This window comes from Alosa alosa, chromosome 5 (genome assembly GCF_017589495.1).
Source record: "Alosa alosa isolate M-15738 ecotype Scorff River chromosome 5, AALO_Geno_1.1, whole genome shotgun sequence".
In the NCBI taxonomy this organism is placed as follows: Eukaryota; Metazoa; Chordata; class Actinopteri; order Clupeiformes; family Clupeidae; genus Alosa; species Alosa alosa.
Window position 1 is genome coordinate 20,156,781 of NC_063193.1, and position 18,401 is coordinate 20,175,181.

Sequence of the window (18,401 nt, forward strand, 5' to 3'; positions counted from 1 at the left end):
TAGAAAAAAAAAAGGCACACTAAGGTCGGTCCACGGAGATTTTGTTCATTTGTACGGCTCTTTCTTTCTAAGGCTAGGCTATGAGCAAAATCTGGGGAATGGAATCCCATAATGTTACCACTTGCGGTCAAAACACCGTTTTGTTCATGCATTATTAACCTATGGTTAACCTACATAATAATTATTTTATTCATAAGAAGTGAAGTTTAAAATTTTGAGATTCCAGACAAAAGCTACAAGGTAGGTACCGGTAATTAGCTCATTAGCTCAAATCAGTGGAGAACTACTTTGGGGGAAAAACTCAAGAGGGAAACAAATTAACCGAGAATTCGAAATCGAAATCAAAATTCCACTGGAGCTCCAAGCGTAGGCTTCACGCCGCATTACACCACTCAGCTCTCATAGTCAAGTTCAAGTTGTTTATTGTCATGTAGGCCTACTCATAAAAGAAATTATAAGTAACAAAATTATTGTGTTCAAGAGCCAGCTCAACTTTAAAGAGTAAATTAAAAGTAGGCTATTCATTAAAAAGGTAAATATTCTGTGTGTATGGGGGGTTAGGCCTATACCATGGAATGAGTGCTTGTGTGTCCACCGTGGTTTGTATAGAAATTAATATTAAGTGACACATACACGTAAAAGGGCAGTTTTTTTACAAACTCCTTGGGGAATGATTTGGAAAATTTGAGGAAGCTTGAACTATCAAATAGGATGGCGGCAGACAAATGGCCAGTGAATGAAAATCTGTCGGTAGCAGTATGATTGTCACACACTTCATAGGCAATTTGCGCAAAGCTAGAAGCGGACCTGCGCTTATCCTGGACACCGGTATGTTTTGCACAAAGGCATGGGACATCGCGTAGGCCTGTCGTTCTCATGTTGGCCACAAACTTGTCTGTAACCCTGTGTGCCTCCACTGCATCAATTGCTCTTTTCTGCAGCTGTGCATAGAGCACATCTACACGGGGCATGATCTTGTAGAACAGGTCTAAAATGAATAAAAACTCGGGATCTAAGAGCATTCGAGAAAACCCTTTAGCCTCTCTAACTGAGATTGTATCAAAATGTCCAGATGTTTCAATTATTTCGAAACACTCCAAAATAAGCTTTTAAATCTTTTCTGAGATCTTGTGAAAAAGCCGAGAAACCATAAAGATCCGAAGAAGACACGCACTGAGGATGCTGCTGACGCAGCCTTTTCCATCACCAGGTTCAATTGATGTGCATAGCAATTAGGGTACACGTCTTGCACTTTCTTACGCACTCCACCAGATGCTCCTCTCATGACACTAGACCATCAAATGTCTGTGCAATCAGCCTTACTTTATCTGTGTCACTCTCAGGTGAACAAACTCGTAGGCCTACCCGATTTCGCACTTACACTGTAGCCCTCATCGAGTTGTGCTGCAATATTAGCTTTCCCCAGCATGGCTAATTTGCACAACTCAGATGCTAGCCTCAAGTTTTTTGCCTTCTCTGAAAATGTTTCATGTCACACACACCTACACTAGCCTACTCCAAACATCCCCTTGTCCCCCAGAAGATCGGAAAAGCAGGCATGGAAAATAGAACATTTTATTGCGTTTAGGACAACCAGAGCTTCTTATCAGACATATGGCCTACCACGAACGTGAAAATGTCCGATTAAATGACCGACTCTTGTCCTTTGTTTGTTGGAAGGAGAAGTTACCCTTCCTGGGGCGCAAGCTAAGGTAAGCTAACTGGCTCATTTGTTTTGTTTTCTGATGGACTGTGCCTAGGTTGATGGTAGGCTTTTTATGGTTTATGGTTCAGTCCGCATCAACGGGACGGACCAACCTAGCCAACTTAGACCATGCCTAGGTTGGTTAAGGGTATTTGGATGTTTGTTGTTGTAATATGGTGGCAGCATGGGGCGTAAGCTAACTGGCTAATTTGTTTTGTGTTTGTGATGGGGCCTAAGCTAACTAGCTAAGCTAACTGGCTAATTTGTTTTGTGTTTGTGATGGGCTGTGCCTAGGTTGATGGTTGGTTGGCCAGGGTTTTTATGGCTATGGTTCAGTCCACATCAACGGGACGGACCAACCTAGCCAACCTTGACCATGCCTGGGCTGGTTAAAGAGTATTTTGGGTATTGGATATTTCAATGTGGTAATATGGTGGCAGCATGGAGGGGAGTGTCTCCAGGACGCTGGTTTCACTGTTAAGCCTTCATGAGGTGTCGTGGGCCTAACTTAACGAAACATCGGTGAATGAGGGTGCCCACTTTATAACCCCAATGACATGCCGCATGCTGAGTACAAATATGTCTTCTGAAGGCTTAAACAGAGCCCAGCCAAAAACTCCAATAAAATTTGTATCAACTTTGAGGGACAGCTATGACCATGCAGGAATATCCAGACCAAACGTGACGATTTTGCTACATACTATTCCTATTTATGTACCAGCATGCAAAATTTGAGCCTCCTACATGGTTTAGTTCTTGCGCTGTGGGCTTGTGAACTTTGACAAAAAAAAGGGATGGACAAAATCGACACCCCCCATTGGTGTTTTGGGTGCCCTGTGAAACTGGCTGTATCTTGGAAAGTATTGATCTTACATAAGAGTAATTTTACAGTGTGTCTCCTGGGTAACATAGGTACATCTGGTAATTTTTTCAGAATTTTTTGAGACCTAAGTGCGTGGGCCCTGGTTGAATTGACGTGGAATGACCCTACAGTAAGTTCTGACGTCGTATTGGGTGGGCAGTGGCATGATCTGCCCACCCGACCTTCTACTAACCGCACTCTAGCTGCAGTTCCATTATCGGTCGACAGATTTACATAGGCTGAAATGTGACGTAGTAGGCCTACAACAACTATGGATATGATCATTTCGAAATTTCTTTGCAAATCATACAAAAATGTAACATGATTGAGTACTTTGCCACAGATTACAATAATAAACAAACAACATTTTATTTAAAAAAATATTTTGTGGATCTACTTTTCTAGTGGATGAATCGTTAGTAGGGCTCTGCCCCTCCTGCCCAAGTGAACGAGCCGCGTCTGGTAAAATGCAGATAAAAACAGAGTGTGATAATATATAACCCATATTTAGCAGCAAAATGGACATAGACAACATATCAAATGTTGAAAGTGAAAATTTGGACTATTTCATGAAAATATATGATCATTTTGAATCTGTGCTGTGCTGTGCTGTGCTGCTTCAGATCTTCATTTAACAAAATTCTGTAAATGTTTAGGAACTGAGGAGACCAGTTGCTAGAGATTTGAGAAAGAAATGTTGTCCCATTACTGCCTGATTTAGGATTTCAGTTGCTCAACATTATGAGGTATTCTTAGTCATGTTTTTAATTCCATTATGCACCTAATCCACCTAGTTTGACAAATCTGGACTGCAGACAGGCCATTTTAGCACCTGGACTCTTCCTCTTTGGAGAAATACTTGCAGAATTCATTTTAACATTGTTTTCCTGAAATATTCAAGGTCTTCTCTGGAAAAGACATTGCCTAGATGGCAGTATATGTTGCTCAAAACTTGTATACATCATTCAAAATTGATTGTGCTTTGCCAAATGTGCAAGATGCCCATGCTGTAGGCACTAATGCTCCTTCACACTGTCATAGATGTTGGGTTTCGAACTGAGAACTAAAACAAGTTGGATCGGTTGGATACTTACTCTCCTCTTTAGCCCAGTTACAATTTTGGCTGCAGTTTTTTATTTATTGAGTATCAAACTGTGCACATAGACAATGGTTATCAGAGGTTTTCCTGAGCCCATACAATGATGGGTCTGGAAACAGGTCTGATGTTGATGCAGTGCCATCTGAGGCCCAAAAGACCACGGCCATCCAATTTGTTTTTCAGCTCTTTCCCTTGTTTGCAAAGATTTATCTGGGTTCCTTGAATGTTTTAATAATAATATGTCCTGTAGATGATGAACTCCCCAAATACTTTACAATTTCATGTTAAGAAGCATTACAATTACATTGTTTTATCATTTGTGCACAGGTTTACACAGAATGATGAATATCCTTACATCTTTACTTCTAAGAGACCCTGCCTCTCTGGGATGCTCTTTTTCATACCCAATCATGTTGCCAGTTCCCTAATTAGTTGTGAAACATTCCTCCTTTTGTTTTCTTTATCTTTACAACTTTTCCAGCATTTTTGTTACCCCCGTCCCAACTTTTTTTTGGTATCAAATTCAAAATAAACATATCCATGAAATAGTCAAATTTGTCATTTTCAACATTTGATATGTTGTCTCTGTTCTCCCCCCCACCACACACACACACACTCCCCCCAGGAAAACCAGCTCTGTCCCACATTTCCCTCCATACAGATCTTACAGTAGACTACTACGTAACTCAGCTGAGGGCTATATGACACTCGCTGTAGGCCAGGAACAGAAGTCAGACTCACGTTTCTGTGTGAGTAAGCAAAGCCAAAGGCATTTTTTAAATGGGTCTTCGGGGGCCGTGGGGACCTGCTGTAACCTTTTTGGGCCCCGGGGAGTCCCTAGTGGGCTGCCCACCCCCCAACCCCACTGTTCCTGTAATCAACAAGTTCATGGTGCCCAGCAGACCGTAGAGGGGACACCACCGTCTTTGTTGTCTCCGCTGGGAAAAGAACAACCATGGCAAGGGCTTGGGGCATTCCTCTAGGTAAGGTGGGAGCAACAGAGGACCGGGACACCTCCTGCTGTTCAATTGTCCCCCATGTTGAATCAGGTGTTGTTGAGCCACAGAGACTTTCTGCAGAATCAAAGCATCATACCTTACTAGGGAAATTGCTTAATATGTGAAAGTTACATTTTAGTGTCAGTCCATGCACACGTGCCTACATACACACACACACACACACACACACACACACACACACATACACACACCCCCAGCTGACTCAGACCCGGCTCTTGTTTGTGTGCCCGCCCTACCCCCACCTCCCAGCCTCCCAGTCTCTCCAGCTCTGCATCCCGGTGACACCCAACGACCTAAGCCACCATCACCTCACGCCCTGTCCCCGCCTGACGCCTCCTTGCCTGTGCCTGTTGAGGTGTACACGACTCTGGCAGCCTTGACAGGGACATCAAGGAGGTGGTCATCCCCCAGCCCCCACCCCCACACCCCCTCAATACCAGTGCAACACTCACCTCCATCATCACAGGCTATCGTACCCCCACCATCACTGGATATTGCACCCCTCCCCCACATGGCAATCACGAACAATGAGGTGACAACGACCTCAGTCAACAGCCATCATACACACAGATCCCAGATGCACCCCTCCCCTCCCCTTACACCCCCCATCATCACAACAGATCAAGTGAGAGCCCAACTAAAGAAACTGCGCATCAATAAAGCAGTGGGGCCTGACAGACTGTGTCCAAGGCTACTCAGGCTGAACTGGGGGAGCCACTAAAGCACATCTTCAATTTGAGCCTACGCCTTGGACAAGTTCCAACACTGTGGGTCATGTCTCACCCCTGCACCATCACCGTGACACTCACTCACACAGAGCACCTTACCTTACCTTACTATGCACAGAGAATCACAGGCTCAGTCACTGCCTCAGTCATTGCAAGCGCCTCTTGATTGATTAATCACCACTATGTGGATACTGTTTTTAGAATGGATTTAGATTAAGTGTTAGTATAATTTGTATTTTAGTATATTTAGTATATTCTTTATCTTCTACTGTCCTTATTGCTTAGTTGTGTTTTTATATTATATACTTTTAATTACTTTTTCTGCTGTTAGTGAATGTGTGTGTGTTGTCTGTATGCTACTGAGACCTTGAATTTCCCCTGGGGATCAATAAAGTATCTATCTATCTATCTCTATCTATCATCCTCCCTCCCTCTCTCTCCCCTTCTCTCACCCCTATGCTGTAATTCTCAATCTTTCCAGTAAGAGTCAACACTGGATCATTGCCCAGGGCAGGATTGTCATTGAAATCCAAACAGATGCTACCTTGAGAGCACGGCTCTGAGTGGTCGGCCTGTTTATCAGGCAGCTGTGCTGGGAGTAAACAGCCAGCAGGCCTCCTTTCGCTATGTGAGGGGAAAAAATGGTCAACACTGGCTACTTCAGGGGGAAGTTGCAATGAAAACACTGCATCCAAATCACCCCCACAAACACCACAGCGGATGTGTTGTACAGAGGCACACCTAATGTAAACGCATGCATGCCTGTTTACAGAATGCAAAACCTGACAAGCGAGCCAGAGAGAGGGAGCGGATGAGGGAGAATAAGGAAAAGAGACAGAGACAGTAAGAAAGAAAGGAAGGAAGGAAGGAATGAAAGAAGGAATGAGGAAAGAGATTGAATGAGAGCAGAGATAGATTGATTGCAGAGGTGGAGCTCTGTGCGGGTTCACAGGGTGACAGAAGAGTGAGGAAGAGAAAGGGTGGAGTGAGAGAGAGAGTGTGGAGGGGGTGGACGACACACTGGTGAGCCCTGGCCGATCTGCAGGAGCTGCCTGTGGTGGTTTTCTGGAAGAGTGCATCTGTGTCACCTACTTTTTGCCCCCGGGAGAGGCCTGCTCCTCCGATTGACGGCAGAAGCGGGGGCTGTGGATACTGACCATCGATGCCAAAGGTAGGCGACCCCCCCCCCCCCTCCGTTTGGCGCTCACTTAGACCGCATCCCTTCTACTACTCTCGGTCACTCCCTGAGCTCAGGACTTTCTTTTTTTTGAAATCCTGGTTGCCTTTTTCACCCATTCCGCATCTTGCCTTTTTGGTAAAATTCTATGGTGGCATATGTATTGACATCAGTGGTAATATTCTGAATACCCAAATGTTAAACTTTGACTCATACTGTGACTACACTACTGGCTGCTTTGACATTTGATTGCTGTGAAGCCGTTCGGTGCTCAGTGTTTGAGCGGGACAAACACACATAAACACACATCAGTTGTTATGAATACATTTCAATTCTCCTTATTCTGAACAATTTGTCTCAATATTCTATCCTCTACTCCTCTATTTCACCCATACTGTGTTCTACCATAATGTGTTCTTGTTTCCTGTCAGAGAACACTGTCCTGTAAACCATTTCCATAATGAACACTTAGGTTTGCATAACTGCCCACACAGAACATCTAGTTCACTGTAGGTCTTCACAGATTCCAACGGGCTTCATTGAAGGTCACATATGTGTCCTTTACACGCTCACACTCTCTTTCCATTAAAGTGTTTGTCTGTCGATTCCATCACATTTACAGTACTTGTGGTGACTTACTTACTTACTTCGAAGCAGTGAACACATCATAGAACCGACTTCAGTGTTAGGCTACATCCATAGAGGTTAAACACAGCAACCACACTTTTAAAAATTCTAATTCAAATTCAAAGGGAACTAACTCCTTGACCCCATTTCCCCCATACAATACCTTATGTTGTGCAGTCATGCAGATGAACACAGTCAGCTCTTTCTCTGATGATATATGGGAACTTTTTTTCGTTGTTTGCTTACCAGAACTTTTGAATAGCCACTTCCTGTTTTAAGATATGCTGTTCTAATTCGGTCATATCTGATACACTCAGATAACAGCTCCATAAAAGACAAAATATATTTCAGAAAGTGGCTCAAAGCATATACTTTTGGCAGTGCACAACCTGATGATAACATTTAATGAATCTATAAAAGTTTGTTGATAAATTGATGCAGGAAAAATACCAGCACTGTACACATGTTTTGCCATCCTCTTAAGTAATGGATTAACTATGTGACAAATTTCCTCAGCGTGCTGCACAACAGACATGTGGTTAGAGCTAATAACGAAAGGAGAAACACAAATTCCTCCTGACTAATTTTATTGGCTGTGGCAGTGGATCCAGGCCAGTAAAAATGTTATGAGTGCAGGAGAGGCTGACCTCAGGCCTGTGGAGAAGTCAAGGGGAGTTCACCATGGTGGGTTCCTAGGAGCTAGAGCATGCGCACCGCAGCCAAGGAGATGAGTATGTAGCGGGGTAGGATGAGAGAGGGTTCAGGCGGAGGGTTGTTATGACAGCAGGGTCACCCAGGGGCCACAATAAAGAGCAGCGCAAGATTGAAATGAATGATAAACCGATGTCTTGCCTGGGGTACCGCATACATGCAAAGACTTTCTATCCTCTCTCTCTCTCTCTCTCTCTCTCTCTCTCTCTCTCTCTCTCTCTCTCCAATACTCAAACTCTTTCTCTCATGATATCAAATTAGGCTAATTAGGCTCAATGCTCTACTTGCCAGTTACAAGTCTGAAATAAGACATCTTGTCTCTGCCCCAGGCACAGTCACGCACATTAGATGATAAAGAAGGTTAAGAAAATATTTTACATCATATGCAAAGCACAGCTCTAATGAGTTATTATTACAGTAGCTTTCCCAGCAGCCATAGATTTATTGAGAAATGATTTAAGTGCTGCACAATGCTTCATATTAATTATTGGCAATAAATTTAAGATTTCAGTCTATCAGGGCAAAACAGATTGGAGGCCAAACCAAAGTCAGCTCTGATTTGCATCCAAACTTTTTCACCACTCTTAAAGGTGAATTCCGGTGTGATATTGAAAGTGTATTGAAACATGATACCGAGTGTGAACGTATGTCTCATAGCCCATCTCGGCTTGTCCCCTGCACTCCAAAATCTGGCGCTAGTTAGCCGATGCTACCAACAGCTTTTTCAATAGTGGTGCTTCGGCATCGGGCTAGCCATGCAAATAAATCACTGTTTTACACCCATTTACGAGACTGCTGAAACTGGAATCCATGCATTTCCACTGAATTATTTTTGGAATCTGATACCTTATCATACCTGTTCATTCTTACTCGTTGCTCGACTTATCGTGACTAAATTCAAGATGGCTGCAAACACTAAACTTCGTGAAGATACTGTCTGTATAAATCGTCTTGTAAGTAAACTACCAGTGCTTTTTCAAAGTTCTCAATGTCTCGTTTTAAATGTCAGGGCCCTGGGAAGTCTACCAATGAAGTGTGGAGATACATTGAGCCTCGTAAATGGGTGTAAAACAGTGATTTATTTGCATGGCTAGCCCGATGCCGAAGCACCACTATTGAAAAAGCTGTTGGTAGCATCGGCTAACTAGCGCCAGATTTTGGAGTGCAGGGGACAAGCCGAGATGGGCTATGAGACATACGTTCACACTCGGTATCATGTTTCAATACACTTTAGGTCAATATCACACCGGAATTCTCCTTTAAAGGTTTCTCACACACCAGCTTGTTTTTGTACAGATGAGAGACAATGACTTGTCCAATGGGGGGCTGGAGAGCCAAGTGGATGAAGAGGGGAGGGGGGAGGAGGAGGAGAAGAAGACCACGCCCTTGAACCCCTCCAGCCAATCCCTCTTCTCCCCACAGCTTAAGGCCATGATGCGGATACGGAACAAGTACCAAGCCCTGAAGAAGCGGCGCATCAGCTCCAACAGCGCCGCGGCAGCGACCCCCAGGGCCAACATGCCCGAGGTCTTTACCTTTGAGCAGCTGACGGAGCAGAAGAAGAGGAGGAGGAAGTCCCGCGTGCTTTTCCCCAGCGACAGCCGCAAGTTCCTGCCCAAAGAGAAGGAGAGGAGTCGTGCGAAGCCCTTCTTAATCCTCTTCAGCATCATCGTCTTCCTCCAGGTGTTCATCTCCCAAATGAAATTTGGAATCCATACTGCATTAAAGTACAGCTCGTATTGCACTCATTTTTAAAGGTGTTCTACATGTAATATACGTATGTGTCTTTTTGTATTGTATGATAGGTTTACAATGCCATTGAGAACCTAGATGACCATGTGGTGAAGTATGACCTGGAGGGCTTGGAGAAGACCTTGGGGAGGGAGGTGTTTGGCCAGAAGCGAGGTGTGGAGACTCTGATGGAGCACCTGCGAGATTACCTGTCCACTTACTCCCACAAGCGGCCACTGGCGCTGTCTGTCCACGGGCCCAGCGGCGTGGGCAAGAGCCACCTGGGCCGCCTGCTGACGCGCCACTTCCGCTCGGTGGTGGGCGACCAGCTGGTGGTGCAGTACTTCGCCCTACACAACTGCCCGCCGTCGGAGAGCCCCGGGCGGTGTGCGGTGGAGCTGACGGCCCGCGTGGCGCAGGTGGTGGCCCGCGCCGAGGCGGACGAGCGCATTCCCGTGGTGGTGCTGGACGAGGCGCACGCCATGCGGCCGCCCGTGCTGAACGCCCTGCTGGAGCTGCTGCGGCCCGACCAGAGCAACGAGTTCCTCAACATCGTCTACGTGCTCCTCGGCAGCCTGGGCCACGAGGAGATCATCCGCCACGTCCTCCAGAACTCTTCCTCCTCCTCATCCTCCAGCTTCTGGAAGAGCCAGGAGGACGACATGGAGGACGTGATCCGGAGCAGTCTGGCCGAGCAGCACCCGCTCTGGGCAGAGGTGGACGTGGTGGCCCTGACACTGCTGGAGAAGAGCCACGTGGTGGAGTGCTTCCTGGAGGAGATGACGCGCGAGGGCTTCTACCCTGACCTCGGGCACGTGGATCAGCTGGCAGGGGAACTTTCCTACTACTCTGCCGGGGGACGACAGTACTCACAAAATGGCTGCAAGCAGGTGGTTGCCAAGGTGAACCTTCTTTGAGTGCAGCCATTTTAGCATGGGTGTGAGTGTGTGTGTGTGTGTGTGTGTAAGTGTGTGTCTCTGCCTGTGTGTCCAGATGTACCTCAATGTTAATGACAGTCTTTTTAATTCAAATGAAGAGCTCATGACACCAATTATATAATGGCTATTGACATTCTGTTTTTGACAGTTTTTTTTTTTTTAATTCACAAATGTGTTATTGTTATTAAACATAGCAACTGAATTACCTTGGCCTTTGACGTATTCCTTTCAGTAAGCTTTTCAACAGTTGGGCTGGGTGAATGAAATGCAATGGGTGATTTCATTTATATAGAATACCGCAAAGTTCATTCTAACTGGAGTTCATGTGATGTGTTTTGTTTCTTGTTTTGCGTTTGCTGTTCTTTTGGCACTGTCGTGTGAGGCATCCATCAATCTTGCTTGTTGTTTGGTTCACACTCGCCTCCTTGATATGATTGACACTTCAGACTTGGGCTCACCTTTCTTTTTCGCAGGTCATACAGAGTACCACGCCTACTGTGATCACTGAACTCGGGTTACAGCTCCAGGTTGCCTTAGCCTCCAAAGCAAAACATTTTGATAGACTAGCCTATTCCCTCGTCTGCATCAGCTAAAAATATTCCCCATTGAATTCCCACATTGCCTTGAGACAAATGAAGGAGACACAGTATGTCACGCGATAGAAGTACCTAGACTAATGGATTTGGACTGCATGAACTTGTTGGCAGAGGACACAGACCACACTGCCTTGAGAAATTAAAAATTAGCTCTTTATGAAGATATTTAGAAAAAGCTGATATGCACCAGTGTTTTTTAAAAGGGTTTGTAAACTGATGACTTTGTAGTTTTAGACATCTAACTTCTTCATGAACTATGGCAGAGGTAATAGGTAGACAGTGGCTGGTTCATTGGATAAATATTTAGATTTAACATACAAATTAGTGGTAATGATGTTGTTTACCTCAGTGCATTATAGTAACATATCACCTAGCTTTATTTTCAAATAATTATCATAATCATAATTATTATAATTTATTTCCATTTAATTATTATAAGTTGGTTAACCACATAACATAAACATTACAAATACAATCACCAAGACAGACATTAATATGACGTTATTATCATATATTACGTTATACATATTGGTTGTATTATTCACTATATATACATTGTAATACAATAATTCATGCTTGCTTTCTTTTCAGATAGGCACGCCAATCACAAGCACCACTCCTTTTCTAGAACTTTCCAATAAACTATTGTTGCCATGACTGTCAGCTATTGACAGCTAACAGCAGCAGCTGACTAACTTTATTTATTCACTTAGGAGTGATATCACACGCACATTCAAGGGCTGGTAGCAAACATCAGTCAGAGTACCTGCCTGTACATACGCAGACTAATGTGTACATGGACACAAGTAAAAGGAAACTTTCAGTCAAAATAAGTGACCACATGTTTATCATGTCAAGGAATAATACCTACAAAATCCATCTTTAGGTCTCATAAGAAAAAGGGTGCTTGATGTGGAAACATTGGAGGTCAAGAAACAAAACAGAAGTGGTTGGTGTTGAAACGCAGGGGGTCAAGAGCGGAAAAATACAGAAGTGTTACAGAAGAGGTCAGAAGGCAGTTGCCATGTTTGCCTGTGTGTATAATTGCTTGATTGCGTGCAGAAAATGAACAAGCTGCCATCCAAATACCAGCCCATCAAAGGGAGAAAAACATTCTTTGCATTTTTTGGTTTTTCTGCGGTGAAATACTTAGCAGTGCCCGATGGGTGGAGAACACTTAGCACCAACTGAGCTGATGGGCTGGCTGACAGTGAAAGGGGTTGGCCCCACATAAATATTTACTGCTTTAGTCTTTCACTCTCTGACTCAGGCAATACAAGAGTTTCTCATTCTTTATACATGCTCCTAATGTTTTACTGTTTAAACAAATCAAACGTAAATGCAGTGACTCTTCACTGGGTTTGTATACAAAACACACAAAGAAGAAAAAGTGACAAGTCACAGTGTTGCAAGTAATGCAACAACAGTGGGACACGTGGATGTGTTTGTTTTGAGTGTTTGTGCGCAGAGTGCACTTGTCTTGAGTGGGTGTGTGTGTGTGTTTGCAATAGAAGTGGTCAGAGCCCAACCGACGGTGGCCATTAGATAACCACGGGTGTAAACACACGCACAAAACAAGATATCAAATATAACTGAGTCACAGCATTCCTTTGTGGGAGGCATGCAGGGCAACACTGCACAGTCCATGACCTCTGTGCCCTGGTAGTTTGCATGGTCATGCATGTTTTTAATCTGGAAGCTCGAGTAATTTCATAAATGTATTGAACCTTATGCAAGGCATGTACCTATGAAGTGTGTTTGAGCCCTTCAATCCTAGAACTCTTACATGTGACATGGCTTTCAGTTTTGTGCATAAAATAACGCCTATTTATGGAAGTGTTGATTATCAGTACAGATTAACTATACAGTGATTAGTACAGCTGTTCTCACTGACTCATCTGCAAAAAGTGCAGCCCTTTTTAATTATAAATAAATTATATATTAGCCACTGCAGGCCCTCAAGCCTCTAGGAGGAACGCACAATTAGTCCCCATTTATTGAATATTTTACATTTTGTTTAGATGAATCACTGTTCAAGTTGTGGTTTTGATTGATTTAAGTCACAGGTCAGGCAGGTTTAGATAGCTTTCACAATATGCCCAAATAGTTTAGACTGCGCCAAATTACATCAAAGCAGTTTATGCAAGTGAAGCCATCACACCTTGGTTCTGTGGAGCAAGATATACAGTAATACTTGTTCTCACATACTGAGAGGGTAATTCACTTATAAGAATGTGACTTTAATTTTGAAATTGGAGCTTTCACTGAATACAGCTTTTCATATCTTACATAACTTTTATTTATCTGGTTAATTATCTGGTTTAGTTCTCCATAGTATTTTGTTTTTTATTGTTGCAGAGTGTAGATGAAATGAATCAATTAATTTGAAAAAGCTTCACATCTGTCTACAGTAAAATGTACTGTACTCAATTAAAACATGTTATGCACTTCAAGTGATCTCAGACACTAGTGAATCTGGGCATGGCATTACATCTGTTGAATATCAGAGGCTCCCAGCTTAGCTTCCAAGTCATCATGTGTGCTAGCGATGGCTGGCCCAGACAGACGGGCACCTCCCGTGCAGAGGCGCAGACACGCACCAGACGGCTAATGGCTAAGCAGCACGCTGCCTGCAGTCGGCGGTTGGGGAGCGCTGCTTTCTGGGTGTGAAAAGGTCGTTTCTTTTGCCTCTAAATATAGATGGCACTAAACATGACCTGAGAATGTGAGGCGGAGACGACGCCTTCAGGTGAGGCCGGGGACCCTCCCACTTCTCCGCTATTTAAAGATGCTGCAGCGTGAAGCAACCAGGTGTGCACAGAGCCGACTACTGTCTTAGAGAAGTTAGAGGACAGAGATAAAGCCATAGAAGAAAGTCAAGCAAACAAACTCTTTCAGAACTATTTGAGAAGGGCTTATAATCTCAGAGAGCAAACCACAGATCAAGGCCAACAGGAGGTCCGCTGAATGACAAAAGAAAACCACTTCAAGTCTTTACACGGAGAGAAGCTTATTCAGCTGCAGTTGAAGCCATTTCATCATGTGTGCCACAGAGCAACATCCTTCCCGCTGCCAAACTCTCCAAGCGGAGCGCCGAGATGCCAACCCCACGGCAGGGCGCTTGGAGAACCCCTGGGCCACCCCTCTGCGTCCTCGCACTCGCCGCCGGGTCCTCTACCCGCCGCTGGTGCGCCGTCCCCTGCCCACGGAGCGTCCAGACCCGGCGCGCCGCTGGTTGCTGCTGCTGTCCGCACTGCTCTTCCTGCAGATCTACACGGAGGAAGTGCCCTGCTGTGCCTGGGACCCCCTGCAGGCTGACGCCGCAGCCGTGAACCCCCAACAGCAGCATCCCCTCCACCACCACCACCTGCAGGAGTGCGAGGCCCTGGCCCAGAGAGGGGACCTCCTGCCGTGGGGGCCCGCCGTGGGTGAGCTGGACACGGAGCCCTGCTGTGAGCTCAGCGGAAGCCTGCCCACCCAGGCTGAGCGCGCCGGAGCCTGACTTATCTTTGCCGACTGGCTGACTGGAAGAGGCAATTCACAGGCTTTCGGTAATAGCGGGGCTTCTCTCTCTCTCCCTCTGTCTGTGTGTGTGTGTGTGTGTGTGTCTGTGTGCATGCATGCGTGTGTGTGTGTGTGTGTGTGTGTGTGTGCGTGCGTGCGTGCGTGCGTGCGTGCGTGCGCTGCAGACAGATGAGGGGAGTAGAAGGGAGGGCAGAAAATTCCAGCACGCTGCACACAGATCCGGCTCCAGCTGCCTCCGCTGCAGAAGCAGCAGGCTCCCAGCCGCAGCCCGTAACCCGATCCCCCCTTTGACGTCACAGGGCCGGTGGAAAGGGAAAGGGTTTGTGTCGGAAGGCTGGAAGGCGGGAAGGCGGGGTGTCAGGCGCCCCGTCTGTTATTATGACTCACAGAAAAAAGAAAACACTGGAGGATCCCCCAGCGAACAATGGGAGACGTGAGCACTTGACTGACTCGGCAGCACGCGTCAGCGTCTAACTAGTCTCAGTTGCTCCAGAGCATACGTAATGCATTGAGGCTACAGTATATAGACAGTGTGTGTCTGTGCTTTAATGTCTAGCTTTGGTGAGCTGGCAAAAGAGGAGAAGGGGGGAGACCCACAGACACCATGAGTCAGTTTCCCGACTCCTTCTGATGTGGAGGTTTCCCTCCTTATTTGTTTCGCTTTTGTCTGTAAACAGTCTGTAAAAAAGTGTATAATTTGTATATATAAAATGTATATAAAAATGATTAATGTCTACAAAGGTTAATAAATGACCATGTTTTTCTACTTGAGAAAATAACAATTTAATAAAAGTCTTGATAACTTAATTGTGTCCTTAATTTTTTTTTTTATTAAATCAGGAAATTGGATCATATAATTAAAAGTTCTATCTAGTGAATGAAATAAATCTTTGGGAGAGACAGAGGAAGTGTGAGAAGAGGGACAAAGTGAAACAGAGAGCAGAGGCTGGAGAGATACCTGATGTAGAAAGCGTTGAGACACATGTGCATACAGTTACCCCTGACACAATCACACCTCCACCTACACACAAAGGTATGACCGCAGGAGTACATCACCTCCAGATCACAGGCGTGAGGTTGATTAAGTAATGTGAGGAATGTGCGCCCAGTATCACATCAGCATCTCTGACATGACTGTCCTGCTGAGAGGATACAGACACGCCTTCTGGCAGTGAGCTCAAGGTCTATCTACTGTACCGCGTCTTTCCTAATCTGTGAATGACAGCATGCATACCCCTATTAACTTTTATGGTCATTTTTTTTCTACCATGGATTGGGACCTGACTTCAACATATCACATCACACAACAGAGTCCAGATCAAAACCTGATGAGGCTTTGACATGACATCATGTGCAGGTGAAAACGAATGGCTCATCAGTGCTGCTCATCAGTATAGCTCATAACACCTGTCTCATCCGTATTAGACAGACACACACACACACACACACACACACACACCTGTAAAAAGACCTCACAAAACACCTGCTTAAGGAGCTACACTCACTGTTTTAACACCCAGCCACTGCTCATGCACCTTACATGGCAGTAAACGCCTCGCTCAAACTGCCAGAAGTGGATGTGAGTCCTTATCGGCTACACTGTTTGTCACTAATATTGAGTCACCTCAACTGCTTCATCACTGCATTTTAATGATCATGTCTAACTTGACAGTGTTTTTGTTTTCTTTTACTTAGCAACATCTTAGCTACTACGTGTGCACCTATAAACTACACTGCATTTCTTTTCAAGATGCTACTGACCAATGTAGACATACAAAGGGACAGTGACTAATTGATATTTAAATTGGTAATCCAAAGATGAGGATTACACCGAGTGTGATTGGTATGGAAAAGACACTAATAATGATTTATAAAGAAAATCTTTAGGCATGTGCCCTTAGACAACTGACCCAACAAACAAACATATTTTCGCTTCAGGTTTTTCAAGTTGTTTAATAAAAGGTGGTGTATGTGTTTTGTATGTGTTATGCATTGATGTGTTTGTGTGTATGTGTGTGTATGTGTGTGTGTTATGTATACGTGTAGATTTCTCTAATTTAGGCAAACTGTGAATTCAAGAGTTGAACAATGTTAAACCTCTTCCAATCAGCCAGCAGTCTACTTTTAACTGAGAACTCTATACATATTGCATAATATGGAAATATCTCCATATCTACGTAGAGTTCCTTTCAACCAAAAGGTTACTTTCTCCATTCAACATCACAAATAGCTTACAAAACGTCATCAATGCCGTCAAAAATCCATATATTCCTCTACGTTATGGAATGCACATAAGTGTGTGAACGGTTAAGCATGAACTATTCCTTTGTTCAGATAGTTGAGAAATCTTAAGACAGAAGGAAATGTCTCCACTTGGTTTTGTGAGAATGACTACCTGACAATGGCCTTTGAGGTCATTCGCCCTGAAGGGATAAATCCGGTTGACACATCCATTGTTGAACTAAAGGGTAAATATTCCCATGAAAAGGAAATACAATACCTTGGTATTTGTCAAACTAACTGAGGGTTATTTATCAAAGTGTTTCTAAAAATAGGGTTAATGTTTCTATTCTGAGGAGAGAAAACTTTAACATTATAATACATACATTTGAAATGTCTCATTTGATTTTTTTTATATTAGTGCTGTTGTTGGTATGTGTGTGTCTTTTTAGCTTAGTTTGTATGTGTGTAAAAATTGTGCATGCCGATGTGCTTGATTTTGTGTGTGTGTCTTGTGTCTGTGTGTATTGTTAGCTTAGTTTGTGTGTGCATAAAAATGTGTGTGTGTGTGTGTGTTGTATTATACTATTGTAACTGCATGCAGATCAGAGTGCCACCTGTTGGTGACCCTGCCATGCCATGGTGGAGGATGCCATGGTGTTTGAGAGCACTGATGATCTGCACGTACACCCCAACTCTGGTGCCAGACGCCAACCAATCCCAGGGCTGCACTTGATTGGGAATTATATCACAACAATGACCCACATATCCAAAGGGCTGTCACTGATTCCTGATAATGATCACATCTTTTCAGGCTGTCACTCTCAATTTACTGACAGGCACCGTTTCCCTGGAAGCATTTGAGGCCATACGCTGCAGCATTCAATGCATACGGTCTTGTTTTCTAACACGGTGTCAGTATTTGACGGCATTAGAAGACAATGACAAAACAAACTATTAATATCTTTGAGCAGTTCAATGAAAATGTTTTTTTTTTTATAGAATCCAAAAACAGTACACTAGCAGCATCCAGTAAGGAAAGGCCTTCATCAGTGACTGATAAGGAAATAGGGGAAGACAGGAGTATGCTTGCTCTAAGTTCTATCACAAAACAGGTTCTTCCTCAGGTGTAACTCTATACATGCCAACTGTGGCTATTTCTCATCAAATACTTGTGAGATTTGCATTAAACCTGTAAGGCACACGCGCTGGCATGTTACCACAAATGTCACATGGGTTGCACAGCGCCTGACAGAATGCAGGCGCTTAAGACTGCCTTTGAAGGCACTCTCCTTTTTGGCCACATTCCCAGACTGCCCTGTCGTTCCCAGGCCATTGGGTGTAGTCATAAAAATGCACATGGTTCTCACACACCGTACCGCATAACTAATGGCTAATGGCGAGGGGACCAACTCCTTCTTGACTGTTGTGGATCTCCTTTTGAAGATGTGGCTTTTGGAAGG

General features: G+C 44.3%; 2 protein-coding genes across 3 annotated transcripts; both read left to right on the top strand.

The window, feature by feature from the left end:
• The first annotated feature begins 1,276 nt into the window (after positions 1 to 1,276).
• tor4ab (torsin family 4, member Ab) lies at positions 1,277 to 10,799 on the top strand. Of its 2 annotated transcripts, none has more exons than XM_048243673.1 (3): positions 1,277 to 1,712; positions 9,225 to 9,611; positions 9,734 to 10,799. In XM_048243673.1, exons 2-3 carry the CDS (start codon positions 9,225 to 9,227, stop codon positions 10,574 to 10,576), a joined length of 1,230 nt encoding a protein of 409 aa, XP_048099630.1. In that variant the 5' UTR covers positions 1,277 to 1,712; the 3' UTR covers positions 10,577 to 10,799. The 2 variants fall into 2 exon arrangements, with proteins under 2 accessions (XP_048099630.1, XP_048099629.1); XM_048243672.1 differs by lacking the exon at positions 1,277 to 1,712 and adding an exon at positions 5,798 to 6,584.
• Positions 10,800 to 14,056: 3,257 nt separating this feature from the next.
• LOC125294620 (radiation-inducible immediate-early gene IEX-1-like) lies at positions 14,057 to 14,695 on the top strand. The gene has a single exon (XM_048243502.1). It carries the CDS (start codon positions 14,234 to 14,236, stop codon positions 14,693 to 14,695), a length of 462 nt encoding a protein of 153 aa, XP_048099459.1. The 5' UTR covers positions 14,057 to 14,233.
• The last annotated feature ends 3,706 nt before the right edge of the window (positions 14,696 to 18,401 follow it).

What these genes read in the sequence shown, in the direction of transcription:
- tor4ab (XM_048243672.1), top strand. An exon ending in GCATCATCGTCTTCCTCCAG is followed by an intron (nt 9,612 to 9,733) that starts GTGTTCATCTCC and finishes ATTGTATGATAG; the next exon opens with GTTTACAATGCCATTGAGAA.
- LOC125294620 (XM_048243502.1), top strand. Translation starts at nt 14,234, where the DNA reads ATGTGTGCCACAGAGCAACATCCTTCCCGCTGCCAAACTCTCCAAGCG.